We start from the raw sequence: 16,579 nt of genomic DNA, 5'->3' as shown, positions 1-16,579 counted from the left end.
ATTTAAGACCAGCTTAATCAGACAACGTAGGCCCGAAACTTTGTGTGTTTGAAGTTCGGAATAAGAAAATTATTTTTTCGTAGAGTACAATTTTTCAATCGAGTCATCTGAAGCTTTCCTTCTACTAAGTGTATAATATAATATGACCGAGCAATAGAGAAATGGCTATTTAAACATGCGAAATTCCAATATGTAAAATCAATGTTTGTACGTAATGTGTATTTTAGCTATTTTTATAAGCAAACCAAAATTGTTTTGCATAATTCTTGCAGCGCATGAATCTATGTATGTATACAGATTCTAAGCGATGTGCACGCATAAGTATTCTATTTAAATAAAGATTTAGAAATTGTATCAATTATTTCTTAAGAAACTGTATCTATACATACGCCTTTGCACACAAATGATCATTCATTTTTGCTCTGAGCAAAATATATGATATGATAAGCAGCACACAATGTGGCCGACGAGGAAATTTAAAGCAAATTTTCACACAAATTTCGGAATTTAAAGAAATGAATCTTAGCAAATACATTCAGGCTATTTGGTGAACGTGAAAGGCATACACTTGTACATACATATGTACATGTATTGCAATAAACCAGTGTAAAGCATGCCAGCTTATATGTACATATGTAGATTCTACAATAGAGATTTGTGTGTTGGTGCCTGGGTATCTGCAGCCATATGCTACCCAAGCGTCCGTGTCAGTAACACCAAATTCAATCACGTATTCCAAATCACGTGCATCTTAAACCAAGCGCAGCTGCGAAAAATAGGTACCAAGCAGATCAGATACATACATCCATCCATTATTTGTCTGTATTCACTCTCTTTAGTTAATGTTTACAGCACTTTCCTACTGAATAAATAATGTTGGAAACATTTTACGAGCAGACAATTTTACATTTAAAAGACAACAGCCAATTTACTTGTACTTTCAACACCTGATCCAAAGTAGCATGGAGTTCATTAATGTTGCAAGTAAAGAAGAATTGGAGTGACGCAAACAGTTTTTTATTGAAAAAGAAAATATATATGTACCTATCTATGTTTTATTTTGCATAACGTATTATTACAAATAGTGATGGTGTTGTCGTTAGAAAGGACTGAAACTTTTTTCAAAAATTGATTGGAATGTCTTGAGAGCTTCGTTTGTTATAGAAATATCCTGCATGTCATAATGTTTCAATAATAGAAGAATAATTAGACAGAGTAATAATAATTGAATCATTGCATATCCTCCTATGCTGGTTTTTAATGATGATCGTTTCAACTCAAACTTTTAAAGAGAAACACTTAAACATATTTTCTTTTGGCTTGTCATACTCATGCAACCAATTTAGAAAGTATGATTCATCATAAAAAGATGCATGCTTTTTTTGTGTTTGTACACATAAGGCAAAGAAAACTACAACAAGCATTAACAAAATATTTATTGAACTAAAAACTAAGCATAATACCAAAAAAAAAAATTAGGTACCTAATAGTTTAAGAATCATTAAGTAATATTTTTGGCAACTTCTTGGCCACCCGGCACATACCTTCAAATCCCGCCCGTTGGCGTTCAGCATCGTATTTCAACAGCGCCACCTTAATAGCTTCTCGCTCGGAATCCTTTAAATTGTAGACCAATTCCCGCGCGCGTTCAGAGCATAGTGGCTCATGCACTGTATCAGTGGGATATTTGCCACGCACCGGCGTTGTGGATTGCGAACAAATAGTGGTATGTAACTGACGGATGTTAGTATGGCGACTTGTTGGTTTATTTTGGAGTCGGGGGAGGTGATATTGCTGGCATCGCTGCTGACAAAAGACACCGGTAATATTGACAGCGCTGGCAGTGAGATTTGTGTCAACTAAGTTGGTGGCAAGTGCAGTGCCTCCTAGCACATGCAGCTGATTATGTTGCTTTCCTAATTGTGATAAGAATCGTGTTTGTTTTTTAAATAAACACAAACAAGTCCGTGCATAGCGCGCAAAAACGAATGTATCTGCTTGCATTTTTTTGGAACTCTTAAAACCTAAGCTCTGAGAAATAGTGATCACTGACTTTACACTTTTATTTTGACTTTAAAGGATTTTTTCTAATAAATCCACCACTTAAGCGCGCACTTTATATTGCTATTATTTTATGTGTATTATATTTTTTAGCTTCTCCACACCATACCAACTAGTTTCATTGTTGCTTTTGCAATGACGTCACGTACATAAGCATGCGTTTCGCGACTGACACTCGAGCATTTGGGTTGAGGTAACGCTGTCGGAGAACGTTTATAAACGTTCTCTGGTATCACTGCTTGTATGCTAACGCGTGGAATCTTTCTCGCTGTGAGCGTAGCAATCCCCAATGAACACTGCAGTGTCTCAGTGGCAATGCAAATCAGTTAAAAATAGCACAGAAATTCGATGTACACCCGGACAATTGCGTTGTCTCCGCGACGCTTTAACAAGCCCGACTGGCGCTGGTTTCCTTTGCTATCCGTGTGTAAACTTGCGCTGGCACTGCGAGATGGCCTACAAAAGCTTTGCGAATTCTCTTGACCAATAATTTTCTAGTTTGTTGCGCTTTTAACCACTTTTCCACCACTTCATGTTTGCTGGACAGTAAAATAACAAAAAAAAAATTAAAATGACAAGTGCTTTGGATGAACAGCTGATTGGGCTACATGGTTGCATTAGGATGTTTGGATTAGAATGAAATGGGATTAGGAACAGCCGCCATACAGGGGGCGCCGTAGATCTGTACCAAAATCTTAACATGATTTTGTAATACATTTTTGAATTTTTAGAAAAACGCTTCGACATGTTCAAATAACTGCCGTTCCTCAATTGGTGTGCTAAGCCTTGCGTTTTTCTATGCCAACGAGCGTCAGCGCGCGCTATACCCAAATAAACGCGGCGTTATTTATGACGTTGTCTCTTTTCCTCTCGGTTTTTATTCTCATTTCCCCTTTCACTTTTTTGTCCTCTTTCTTTCTTTCTGCCTTCTGCATCTAACTTCAACACGTAATGCCATTTCAAATATGAAAATTCCATTTGGTTAGCGCTAGCGCGGCGTTATTGTAAGATGCTTCATACAAATTGTATTGGCATGAGAATTTTTGTCTGTTTCTTGTAGCTTGACGCGCCAATTTAGAGGCGGCAGTAAACATAATTTTATTCACTTTTAGCAAATCATCTTAATATTTATCAGATAGGTTCTGCGATTCACCCCCGAGTGAATTTCTACCCCCTTTTAATTTGAATTGAAAGTGATTTTGGTGAAAATTCACTCGGAAGTGAATTGCAGAACCTGCCTGTACACTTTTTTCTACACCTTGCCGTGTCACAGAGTAGGTCTGTTCGATGAGTGCACTAAACGCCCGTGTTAGTTGATAGCAAAGTAAGAATGATAGAATACAAGATTGCACATCTAGGCGGCGATGACATTTCTCAAGTAAAAGTAACGCTTTTTCTGTTACTAGCGTACCCTAATGCACTCAACGAACAGAATTCCTCACTTCGTTCATTTACTGCAAGGCGCCTAACTCTCTCCCCTTGGAAATCCTTGGCAACCATTTTTCCACCTGAACGAAAGAGGTCAGACTGCAGCTGGGGATTCACGTCGACGACGAACCAATTCCGACGGTGAATAACCCAAAAATCCTCGGAGTTACCTTGGAAAGTCTGCTCTACTTCTCGGCGCATACAACCGAAATTGTCAATCGAGTACAGAGGCGCAACAAAGTCCCCAAGTCGATGCCGGCAGCACCTGGGGCAAAGACAAAGAAACGTTGGTTGGCAACATACAAGGCAATTGGGCGGCCGGTCCTAAACTATGTAGCGCACGTGTGGTCGCTGGGAATTAGAGGGACACAGTGTACGAAGCTACAGACATACCAGAACGCGGCACTCCGGACCACGACAGGATAGCTCCTGATGTCGCCTCAAACCACCTTCACAATGAGGCCCAAAAACAAAAAAAAAAACTATTTGATCGATTCTGCGAAATTCGAAGTTTTACAAGGGTTAATGTTATTAACTTATTTGTAAATGAATTTAGTAATTATTTATTTTCCACTGATCCATATCATGTATTTTGCTGATTCTTTCTTATGATAATAGTTAAGTAGGCACCCCTTAGCCTGATTGTTCAAATAATCGTTTTTTTTTTTTAAATTAATTTTTTTTTTAACAAATGAAAATGTTTATTACTTTGAACTGTCAGGCTTATTTGTGTCTACTTAACTATTATCATGAAAAAGAATCAGCAATGTATATGGTATGGATCAGTGGGAAATAGATAATTACTGAATTCATTTACAAAAAAGTTAATAACAATAACTCTTGTAAAACTTCGAATTTTGAAAAATTTCTCAAGTTGTACTTTTTTTGTTATGGTCGTAAACCCAATAAAGTGATTTGTGCCAAAAAAATTTGACCTTCCAAATTTAGGTGACACACTTGAGAAATTTTCACTCAGTATTCTGTATGGTAGAGTAACTGTAAATGATATGCCCTCTCAAATCCCCAAATTTACATGACGTTTAGAGATTTTCGTCGTATACAAAGTCGCTCGTATTTATTAATTAAATATCTTATGAAATAATCATGAATATAAAGTATTTCTGCTATTTTATATATTTTTTGTTAAATCTAATGTAAAAATAGAAACTAAAGTAATTAATGTGTATTTTTTTCGAAATCATGTCGGTTTAAAATTATTCGACTTGTAATGCAAATCTTGAAAACAGATTTGAAATAAATCGTAATTATGATTTTATTTCTTCGCTAATTTTTATGTTTCATAAATAAGTGGCACAAGTAATTTTTTTTTTTAGCTATGAGTATGTTCCATATCCGTAGATTCGTAGGCACCAAGCATCTTTTTCCTTTACGTGCAATCGTGCGCTCTCTGGCCCGGTATGCCACGCAGTTCTTGCGTAAGTGTGCGCAGCAGCGGATGTTTACCGCAACCGCAACGCCCTCGGAAATCGTCCAAATCCAAAGCCCAAACCATACCACCTCCTAGACCCAAACTCTTCACGAACTGTGCCTTTCGCCGTATATCCGATACGTCGTCGTACGAGACCCATTGATTACCATTGTAGGCATATGGACCAATACGTCCCTGCGCGTCTCGTATCACCGACCAACCACCGTTGTTTACCTTCTCACATATCTCGTAGTAGGCGAGGAAACCAGCTGCGCGCGTGAATGCTCCCGCCTGGCCAGGACCAGTAGATTTGGTGTTAAGACCGCGTTGTTGAACATCAGCCAGTGTGAAGGACTGTCCATAGAGTGGCATACCCATGATGAGCTTCTCACGTGGTGTACCTTTCTCTAACCAATAATTTATGCTGAAGTTGGCATTGAAATATTCATTAGTATCGCCATCAACATAGTACAGCGGTGCCACATGTCCAGTCTGTTTATCCCAGTTGCCATGGAAATCATATGTCATAACAGCTATCCAATCGAAGTAACGCGCCAATTGTGACACGTCATAACCGGCATCGATAACCGTTTTGCTGGGCGAGACGGCAGCAGAGAGCAGAAGATCACGCGGCTTAAAAGCAGCCGAAAGTTCGCGTACCAGTGCCGCAAAAGCTTCTTTTTCTGCAGGCGCACCCTTTGTGCAGTCGACTTGCCAGCACACGGGATATTCCCAATCCAAGTCGAGACCTTCAAAGCCGTACTTGTCAATGAAAGTAAGTATGCTTTGTATAAAGCGCGCGCGTGCGCCCGAATCTAATACCAAGCGCGCATATTTGCTGCCCAGTGAGTCATTCCAACCGCCAATGGCGATGGTCACACGAATACCTTTACTTTTGTAAGCAACAACGCGCTCGTAAAAATGATTATCGATATCGGCCCATGAGTCGTGCGTTCGTATGGTCAGTGTTTCAGAGTTGAGCACAGCAAAACCATAAACGATATGCGTGCAGAGGTTTTCATCGATATCCTCGGGCAAATATTTGCCATCACTCGGACGATACCAGGCCCAGTTTGTAAAGTAGCAGACGACTTTATAGTCGCCACTCCTATTAATGGGCGGCAATGTTGGTGGTTTTGGACGCGCAGTTGGCTTCTTATCAGGTAGCTTTGAGGGCTTTTTAGTTGGCTTTGTAGGACGTGGCGCCGATGTAGAAGCTACAGGCTTAGGCCGACTTGTAGCTTTCGTAGGCTGCGGGCGTTTCGTCGTTGCGGCGGTGGGTCTCGGACGCCCGGTGGTTGCCTCTTGACGCATGAAACACTTCGAGTTTAGCGGCCAATCACAGTAAAACTCATTCCAATGCAAGCCTGCGGGGCACCTGAAAAGTGTAATGACAAATGTTAAAGACTGAAAATTAGTTAAATTAAAAGTTGGTGTCGTACCTCTGTTCGATTAGTTTTTCAAACTGACAAATGTAATATTTATTGCAGTCACGCTCGTGTGGCGCAAAGTTTCTTCCATTACAGGGTTTAGTTTCCTCTTCACCGAAGTCCTCTAATGCAGCGATCGCAAGTGGCTCTGTAGTTTCGATAGGTTGACTGGAGTATGTGGGGCGCGTAGTTTCAACCGGTTTCGGTTTCGCCGAGTACGCTTGCGATGGACCCTTATCTGAGGCGACTATAAAAAAAATAATGAAAATTATTTCAATATTCATGAACAGTTGAGTCTTCCAGTCTCAGCTATTTAAGGTATCACTTACTCATGGTATTGTCCTTCTGCTCTAGCACACACTTTGGTGCTGGTCCGGGGTAGTTTCGCAGAACGCGATTAATTGTTTTCAGCAGCGGATACGACTCGCATCCACAAACGTTCNTCGCCGAGTACGCTTGCGATGGACCCTTATCTGAGGCGACTATAAAAAAAGTAATGAAAATTATTTCAATATTCATGAACAGTTGAGTCTTCCAGCCTCCAGCTATTTAAGGTATCACTTACTCATGGTGTTGTCCTTCAGCTCTAGCACACACTTTGGTGCTGGTCCGGGGTAGTTTCGCAGAACGCGATTAATTGTTTTCAGCAGCGGATAAGACTCGCATCCACAAACGTTTTTAAAGTCATCCAAATCCAGCGCCCAAATCATAGCACCACCCAATCCCATCGCGCGCACAAACTCACTCTTATGCCTTATCATCGAAACATCATCGAATGAGACCCACTGATCGCGTTGGAAGGCATAGGGTCCCATGCGACCACGTGGATCACGCACCACACTCCAACCACGTTTGCGAATATACGAGCAAATTTCATAGTAGGCGAGGAAACCACGCGCACGTGTCGCTTCGCCGGCTTCACCGCCACCGTAGGTAGGCGCATTCAAGTCATGATCCGATGCTTGTGCTAGCGAGAACGACTGTCCATACATCGGCATGCCCATGATAATTTTCTGACGATCGGCGCCGCTCTGCAGCCAGTAGTTAATCGAGAAGTTAGCGTTGAATGTTTCCGTGCCAGCAGGATGATCGTACATAGGTGCAACGTGTCCGGTTTTCTTGTCCCATTGCCCATGGAAGTCATAAGTCATAACTGCGATCCAGTCGAAATAACGTGAGAGAGATGGCACATCATAGCCGGCGTCGATGACTTTCTTGTTGGGTGAGACGGCTGAAGATAAGAGAAGACCCTGTGGTTTGAATGCCTGCGAGAGTTCGCGCACCAGCGCAGTGAACGCATCCTTTTCGTCCGATGTGCCCTTTTTGCAATCCACTTGCCAACAAACTGGATATTCCCAGTCCAAATCGAGACCATCAAATCCGTACTTTTGAATAAAGTCAATAATATGATTTATGAAACGCGCTCTCGCCGCAGCATTGCGTACCAAACGGGAGTACTTATCACCAGCGGAATCATTCCAACCACCAATCGCAACGGTCACTTTGATACCCTTCTTGCGGAAGGCCACCACGCGCTCATAGAACTTGTTGTCCAAATCAGCCCAAGAATCATGTGGTTGTATGGTAAGGGATTCCCGGTTCAGTACAGCAAAACCGTAGACGATGTGTGTACATAGGTCGGGATCGATGTCTTCGGGCAAGAATTTTCCGCCATTTTGACGGTACCAGGCCCAGTTAGTGAAATAGCAAACTACCTTGAAGTCGCTAGGTTGAGTTCCACTCTCCACGACCGTGCCGGTGCCTGTGGCGGTGCCTATAATGGTGCCAGTACCTGTACCTGCTTGTTCGCCTAGCTCCGCTGACGCAGATACTTCTTCGACATCACCATTGGGATCGATAACATTTTCCTCAGCCAAGCCGGTCTCTATCTCTTCAGGCGCGACAGACCCTTCAATGGTGTTTAGGTCTTCGCCCGACTCGGTTTCTGTATTGGGTGCTACTGGATCATTGGCAGTAACACCAGCTAAAATTTTGTAATGAATTTTTATTAAAAAAAACTCAGANTGAGAGAGATGGCACATCATAGCCGGCGTCGATGACTTTCTTGTTGGGTGAGACGGCTGAAGATAAGAGAAGACCCTGTGGTTTGAATGCCTGCGAGAGTTCGCGCACCAGCGCAGTGAACGCATCCTTTTCGTCCGATGTGCCCTTTTTGCAATCCACTTGCCAACAAACTGGATATTCCCAGTCCAAATCGAGACCATCAAATCCGTACTTTTGAATAAAGTCAATAATATGATTTATGAAACGCGCTCTCGCCGCAGCATTGCGTACCAAACGGGAGTACTTATCACCAGCGGAATCATTCCAACCACCAATCGCAACGGTCACTTTGATACCCTTCTTGCGGAAGGCCACCACGCGCTCATAGAACTTGTTGTCCAAATCAGCCCAAGAATCATGTGGTTGTATGGTAAGGGATTCCCGGTTCAGTACAGCAAAACCGTAGACGATGTGTGTACATAGGTCGGGATTGATGTCTTCGGGCAAGAATTTTCCGCCATTTTGACGGTACCAGGCCCAGTTAGTGAAATAGCAAACAACCTTGAAGTCGCTAGGTTGAGTTCCACTCTCCACGACCGTGCCGGTGCCTGTGGCGGTGCCTATAATGGTGCCAGTACCTGTACCTGCTTGTTCGCCTAGCTCCGCTGACGCAGATACTTCTTCGACATCACCATTGGGATCGATAACATTTTCCTCAGCCAAGCCGGTCTCTATCTCTTCAGGCGCGACAGACCCTTCAATGGTGTTTAGGTCTTCGCCCGACTCGGTTTCTGTATTGGGTGCTACTGGATCATTGGCAGTAACACCAGCTAATATTTTGTAATGAATTTTTATTAAAAAAAAACTCAGTNATTTTCCTCAGCCAAGCCGGTCTCTATCTCTTCAGGCGCGACAGACCCTTCAATGGTGTTTAGGTCTTCGCCCGACTCGGTTTCTGTATTGGGTGCTACTGGATCATTGGCAGTAACACCAGCTAAAATTTTGTAATGAATTTTTATTAAAAAAAACTCAGATAGTCGTTAGCAAACTTACGCATTTCTTCGTATTCCTTTGGGGGATCCTTCAACACATCATGTATTTGTGTTAGTAGCGGGTGTACGCCATCTCCACAACGATTACGGAAGTCATCCAAGTCCAAAGCCCACACCATGCCACCACCCAGATCCAGTGCACGTATCAACTGCGACTTCTTGCGTATCATAGGCGGGTCATCGAACGAGACCCATTGTGTGCCCTTGCGAGCATATGGACCCATACGGCCTTGTTCGTCCTGTATGACCTCCCAGCCATCGTTCTTGATGCGGTCGCAAATCTATAAGCGCAAAAAATATAAGTTTCTTTTAATTTTAATTTCAAATGTCACCAGTTGCCTACTTCGTAATAAGCCAGGAAGCCAGCAGCGCGCGTAAACTCGCCCGCTTTACCAGGACCAGGTGCTTTGGCATTGAGACCATTTGTCTTGACATTCTCGAGCGTGAATGACTGACCGTACAATGGCATGCCCATAACAATTTTGCGTGAGGGCGCGCCCTTTTCAATCCAATAGTTCAGCGAGAAATTCTGTTGGAGAAAAAAGTTGCATAAAATAAAGATTCTTTTCACAAGCTCTTTTATAACTCACAGCATTGAAGTAGTCGATTTCATCTTCCGGATGGTAGAAAAGCGGCGCAACATGTCCAGTCTTCTTATCCCATTGGCCATGGAAGTCGTAGGTCATTACTGCAATCCAATCGAAGTATTCAGCCAGTTGCGGCACGTCGTAACCAGCGTCAATGATCTTCTTGCTTGGTGAGACCGCTGTCGAGAGTAGTAAACCGCGTGGTTTGAACTCCTCGGAGAGTTCACGTACCAAAGCAGTAAATGCTTCTTTTTCATCCGACACACCCTTTTTGCAATCCGTCTGCCAGCACACAGGGTATTCCCAGTCGAGGTCAAGACCTTCAAAGCCATACTTCTCCAGGAAATCGATCGCATGCTTGACAAAACGTGCTCTGGCAGTAGGATTCCTTACAAGCCTGCTATATTTGTCACCCTGCGAATCGTTCCAGCCACCCAAGGCAAGACTCACTTTTACACCCTTGCTACGCAAACCGCTGACGCGTGTGTAGAAGTTATTGTCGATATCCGCCCAAGAGTCGTGTGTGCGTAGCACTAGATTTGAATAGTCAAGCACGGCAAAGCCATAGACGATGTGCGTACACAAGTCTGTATTGATGTCGTCGGGTGTGTAACGTCCCACGCCCTTGCGATACCAAGCCCAATTAGTAAAGTAACAAACTACCTTGTAATAGCCATCTAGTGGCGCCAATATTGGCTTATCTGTTGGATAGGTGGGTCGAGGTACACGTGTCGTCGTCGTAGTGGTGGTAGGCGCGGGACGCTTAGTTGGTTTTGGTTTTACTACGACCGGACCTCCTTGTGAGATTTCATTTACACCAGGCTCGAGACTCTCAATTTCACCCGCGCCTTGGCCACCCTCATCTTGCGTGCACTGCGCCGATTGTGGCCAATCACAGTTTCTAATCGCTTCATTAAAGTGCAAACCGGGAGGACAGTCACTGCCTTGTAAGCGATTCCATAGACAGAATAGGTATTTCGAGCAATCACCAGGATAGGCAACACGTTCTTCGCCATCGCAGGGATCGCTGGGGTTTGAGTTGCGCAGAGCCACTGGATTGCCCGAACGCAGCGCTTGTGACTTCACAATACGGAAGTACTGCTTGGTTGTGATGCACTGCACGTTTTCGGGCCAATCGCAAGTCTGGCGAATAGCATCCCAGTGTAGATCGCCTCCGCACGAATTCGGCACCAATGCACCATTTATACAAATGTAGTACTGATCACATTTCTTATGTGTGTAGTATTCGCCATTGTTACACTTTGAGTTTGGCCGCTGAGGTTTGCTAGGTCTTTGTGGTTTCTGTGGCGTGGGCTTGCGCGATGGTTTGCTTGAAGGTTTTTTCGTTGGTTTGCGTGAAGTTGTCGCCAGAGCTGTAGGGGCTACTGTAGTGGCGGGTCGCGTGGTGCGATTGGGCACGCGTGTTGTTCCATAACTGGTGGTTGTACGCTTGGTGGGTGCACGGGCTGTTGTTCCAGGTAATTTTGTGGGTCGAGTAGTAGCTGAATGCGCTGTTGCAACGGGCTTGTTTCTTTCCGAACATTTTGCCGAGGCAGGCCAGTCACAGCTCTTGTTCTGATCATTCCAGTGCAGTCCACCAGGACAGAATTGTTGATGCAGCTCACCGGGTTGGATGCACTGATAGTAGGCATTGCAGTTGTAGCGATCGGCATAGAATTGGCCTGGCTGGCAGTTTGAGGCTTGCACAACTGGGCGCACAACTGCCGGTGATGGTATTGTGGTGTGTTCAGGACGGTGGGGGCGACGCGATGTTGTTGACTGTACCGTCGGGCGTCTTGTGGTGGTAGTGCTTGTTGTCGTTGTAGCTCTGGTGGTCGTTGTTGTCCGTCTGGTCGTCGTTGTTGTTCTTCTAGTCGTTGTTGGAGCTGGTGTAGTAGATGTGGGCGTCCACCAAGGTGTGGTTGATGTGGAACTGCTTGTTGGCCACCAGGTGATTGGCGTAGTTGATGTTATATGGTCATGCTGTGGCGAAATCGTGCTACCAGGAGAACCATCGCTACTTACTGTCGTCATGACTGGCGGTACAGGAGTAACCGGCGCGGATGGGCGCGCACAATTCCCGCGAGTCGGCGGTTCGCTGTTTAGTAACCCAAGCGCGCGATTAATTGCTTTGAGTAGTGGGAAAGATTCGCTACAGCAGCGATTCTGGAAATCGTCCAAATCTACAGTCCACGCCGCAACGCCACCAAAGTCATTATTTGCGGCATATCGAGCCTTTGCTTCTACTGAAGCAGGGTCCTCATAGCCGACCCACTGATTGCGCAACATGGCATAGGGGCCCGACTTGCGTTCGACATCACGGCCGGTGAGCCATTTGTCCTTGCGTATGCGATGACAAATTTCGTAATATGCCAACATACCTGGCTGCTTGGTGAATTCGCCCGGCTCGCCAGGTGCAGACGTGGCTACACCCTCACCCACCAAAGAGGTGCTGGCACGTTCGAGCGTGAATGATTGCCCGTAAAATGGTATACCCATAATGAGCTTTTCACGCTTGGCGCCAGACTTGACCAAAAGTTGCATGGCGTAGTCCGTATTATATTGCGGGTAGCGGTCACCTTTCCGTCCGTAGAGTGGACTGACATGACCAGTGCGTCCTTCCCACGCGCCATGATAATCGTACGTCATAACGGTCATGTAGTCAACTATCTTTGATATTTCCGCGAGCTCATACGCCTCGGTAATGATCTCTTTATAGCCCGATAGCGCAACACCAAGTTGCAACTTCTTGTCGACGCGGTCGAATTCGTTTCGTATCTCACGCAGTAGTTTGGTCAAGTTGGGTTTATCGCTCGACGGCCCCTTGGAGCAGTCGCTCTGCCAACATTTCGGATAATTCCAATCCAAATGCAAGCCCGCGAAGCCATTGCGTTTTAGAAAGCCAACCAAATTCGATGAGAAAACTTTACGCTTAATTTCATTGCCAGCAAGTCGGGAATACTTGTCGCCCGTTGAGTCGGTCCACCCACCCAAGGCAATCATAACCGGTACCCCCGATTCCACAGCACGATTATAGTATTGGTTCTCTACATCTACCCATGGATCAAACTCTTTGATGGTCAAGTGATCAGGATCCAGTGATGCGAAGGAGTAAATGATGGTAGTACATAGGCTGGTGTCCAAATTTTCCGGCACGAATTTGCCATCCGCCTTTCGATAGAATGCCCAATTGGTGATGTGACATAGCACCTTCGGCGAATTGTTGTAATTCTTACGCGCAGGTGGTGCAGATTTCAAGTGTGTTGGCGCACCATAATATTCACCAATATCACCGTTTTGACTATGCGTCAGCGCACCATAACCGAATTGCTCGCGCAGTAACTCCACATCGTCGAGTTGGTCGAAGTGTTCCACTTCCTTGGGATTCAAAAGCTGTTGATAGGGTGAGTCAGCGCGGTAAGGTTGGGGCAAGTACTTCTTATCCAGCGATGGCGCGGCAAAAGCAGCATATTTGTCCGACACAGTCCAGGGATCAGGTGCGGCAAATGCCTCCACATCAGTTTCCCGTTCGTATGCGGATGCGCCTTCTGTATGAGTAGCAGCGGTGCTACGTATTAATTCTGCATTCGCCACCAATTCTGTATCTTCATCTTCATCTTCATCGTCGTCACCATCCGCTGGTAACGCCTCAACTGAGTCACGTATGAACGAGCGTACTCCCAGGGAATCAGTCAATTCACTGAGTTTATGCAAATCCATNGTGCGGCAAATGCCTCCACATCAGTTTCCCGTTCGTATGCGGATGCGCCTACTGTATGAGTAGCAGCGGTGCTACGTATTAATTCTGCATTCGCCACCAATTCTGTATTTTCATCTTCATCTTCATCGTCGTCACCATCCGCTGGTAACGCCTCAACTGAGTCACGTATGAACGAGCGTACTCCCAGGGAATCAGTCATTTCACTGAGTTTATGCAAATCCACCGAAGGTACGCTTTCAACTGCGCTACGCAGGGGTAAAAAGACATCACCAAATGAAGGACGCATGCTGAAGCGGCTGAGTGTTAACATAGCCTGGTCTTCAGCAGGAATGCTTTCCACAGCTGAACGCACAAAACCCGACGCGGCGTGGGATGCCGGTTCGATGGCATGCACTTCTGGTGCATCGATGCGAATGTGAGCCAATGTGGGGCTACTCAAGGAGCAGCAGAGTAGCTGTGGATGGTTAAGAGAAATATTTATTGAAATATTAAGTTAGATAATTGAATAAAAAATATGTATAAGAAATTACGTCAGATGGGCTTGGGTTGTTGTTGTGGAAAAAAAGTTCTGAACTAAAACGATGAATCTGTCTTTAGGGGTAGAGAATATTAAACATTTTAAGTTTGGGAATGAACATTTATTGAGAATAAAGTTTGCAATGAAGACCTTTTGATCAAGTACAACCTCAGGAGTTATTCGGTGGAAATTACTTCTTATGATTCAAGAAGAAGTGATCAAGGCGATGGGTCGACAGAAGTATTCTGTGCAAGAATGTAGTATCAGTCTGCGTTTGGGAGATGGTGGCGATATGAGATCGGAGTCAGGCAGGCTGTTTTAAAGTTAAGGGAAACGCGAATGTCTCCTTAAAATTTATCCAGGAATATGAGTTTAAGGCCATAAATACCATTTTGAAGAGGAAAGGGCTCGAACTTATTATGTACCAGCTCACTGGTAATCAGAGTATTCAGTGTAACGAATTGGTTGATTAATTATTGAGCTGTGGATCTGCCGCTCAGCCAATGGGATAATACTCAATTATATTTAGGGATAGTGTTTATCGAAATCTCAAGAGATACTCGTTGAAGTAACTTCAACAGCTTCAAACAACCAGGCGCTTCTTAACAATGTCAATGTTGAGTTTATTTGGAACCCACCCACCCCTCAACAGTTATCTTAACTTAATGAAAACGTTAGGACAGCTTGAAGAAGAGTTAATCTTGTAGCGCCTCCCTTTTTCTCTGCTTCCCTATTCGTCCTACGTATATGAATGCATGAATGTAAAAGTTGGTATTGAATCTTTGTTAATTTTTGGTATTATTTATTCAACTTTAAAAGCCGAAAAATTATGATCACTTTTCACTATCAATTGAATATGTTCAAATTTTAGAATATCAAAATTTAAATTCCGGTTTTTAAATTGCCATAAATTCAGTCCAGTTATTCAATAGCCAAATAGTTACATATAAATATCAAGGTTTTGATTTCCTAAAAGTTCATGTTTAGTTTTAAAACAAATAATGTCTTAATTTTTAAATTATTAAAAATGTATGCCCAATTTTAAAATCACAAAATATTTTGTCCAGTTGTTCAGTGTTAATAAAATTATGTCCATTACTACCAATTCATTGACTAATAAATTATGTCCGGTAATTCAGTATTAAAAAAGAAAAATATTTCCAGGTTTAAAAATATTAAAAATTTAAGGACCAAAAAATAATGTCTAGAATTTAAATTACCAAAATATTATGTCCAGTTTTTAAATGAGAAAAATTATGTGCAGTTAATTAATTATCAAAAAGTGATGTCCAGCTTTTGAATTACTCAAAAATTCAATGACAAAAAAAGTATGTCCAGATTTTTAACGACCAAAAAGTCATGCTCAGTTTTGAAATCACCAAAAATATACACATGTATGTATGTACATATGTATGCCCATTTTAGAAACGTTGTAGTCTAGTTATTTACATATGTAATGACCAAATTTTTATGCCATGTTCTTAAATCAATCAAAAGTAAGTGCCATTTTTGAATTAATAAAAATGTCGACCCATTTGACCAAAATTATTGTGTGTGCCATTTTTTTAGAAATCTACGCTTTGATGCAAATTATGTCCAGTTGACAAATTCTATGAAAAAAAATTATGTCAAACTTTTAAATTACAAAAATTATGTGAAGTTATTTAGTTTTAAAAAAATTATTTCTAATTCTTAAATGACAAAAATTATGTGCAGCTATTAAATGTTAAAAAATTATATCCAGGCATTCAATTGTTAAAAATTTAATGGCAAAAAATTATGTCCAGATTTTGAATGACCAAAAGTTGTATTGAACTTTTTGATTATCAAAAATTCAACTCTGGTTTTAAAATTATTAACAAATTTGGTCAATTCTTAAATCTCCAGAAATTCATGTTCAGTCTTTAAATCACCAAAAATATACACATGTATGGCCATTTTTAAAACTAGTATATTATCTAGTTATTTATATAATGACCAAAATATTATGTCACAAAAAATTAAGTCTATTTTTTCAAAATGGTAAAAAAAACGTACATATATGCATCCGGTTTTTGCTTGAATACGTTCAAGGTCATGATTACAACGGCACCTAAAAAAAACTATCTACGGACATCTATTTCGACCCACTGAATCTGAATCTGAGGTCCGTTCTATCTCTTCTCGTTCACGAGATAATTAATTGCATAATTACTGTACATAAAAATATACAAAACAATACTCAGTACTGTAGAAGCTTATATGTGACCTTCTAATTGCTAAAAAAATGAAATTTCTTACTAGAACATTCACTAACATTCCTTTTATTGAAATCGCTGCAAACAAAAGACTTTAGAAAAGAACCTCAATT

At 42.6% G+C, this 16,579-nt stretch overlaps 2 protein-coding genes across 2 annotated transcripts; both read right to left on the bottom strand.

The window, feature by feature from the left end:
- Positions 1-1,544: 1,544 nt before the first annotated feature.
- On the bottom strand, positions 1,545-2,634 carry LOC108374618 (uncharacterized; the record flags this gene model as incomplete). The annotated part of the gene is made up of 1 exon (XM_017630598.1): positions 1,545-2,634. A coding segment is annotated over exon 1 (460 nt), but the record flags the coding sequence as incomplete, so codon positions are not given.
- A 2,110-nt stretch (positions 2,635-4,744) lies between these two features.
- Positions 4,745-14,117, bottom strand: Cht10 (Chitinase 10). Its single transcript, XM_017630599.1, has 8 exons — positions 13,930-14,117; positions 9,995-13,705; positions 9,748-9,933; positions 9,406-9,685; positions 9,225-9,346; positions 6,914-8,210; positions 6,361-6,595; positions 4,745-6,296 (listed from the first exon to the last, which is right to left on the bottom strand). Exons 1-8 carry the CDS (start codon positions 14,020-14,022, stop codon positions 4,877-4,879), a joined length of 7,344 nt encoding a protein of 2,447 aa, XP_017486088.1. The 5' UTR covers positions 14,023-14,117; the 3' UTR covers positions 4,745-4,876.
- Positions 14,118-16,579: the final 2,462 nt, after the last annotated feature.

This window comes from Rhagoletis zephyria, unplaced genomic scaffold, assembly GCF_001687245.7.
Source record: "Rhagoletis zephyria isolate East Lansing unplaced genomic scaffold, Rhagoletis_zephyria_1.1 Rzeph_scaffold_07917, whole genome shotgun sequence".
Taxonomy (NCBI): Eukaryota; Metazoa; Arthropoda; class Insecta; order Diptera; family Tephritidae; genus Rhagoletis; species Rhagoletis zephyria.
The sequence above is the reverse complement of the archived record's forward strand: the minus strand, read 5'-3'. Positions and strand labels throughout refer to the sequence as shown.

Bases quoted from the DNA above. Each gene is read 5' to 3' on its own strand.
- Cht10 (XM_017630599.1), bottom strand. From the start codon at position 14,022: ATGTTAACACTCAGCCGCTTCAGCATGCGTCCTTCATTTGGTGATGTC. The intron at 9,686-9,747 runs GTAGGCAACTGG...TTGCGCTTATAG, and splicing joins GCTTCCTGGCTTATTACGAA to ATTTGCGACCGCATCAAGAA. The intron at 6,596-6,913 runs GTAAGTGATACC...TTTTTTTTATAG, and splicing joins GCTGAAGGACAACACCATGA to TCGCCTCAGATAAGGGTCCA.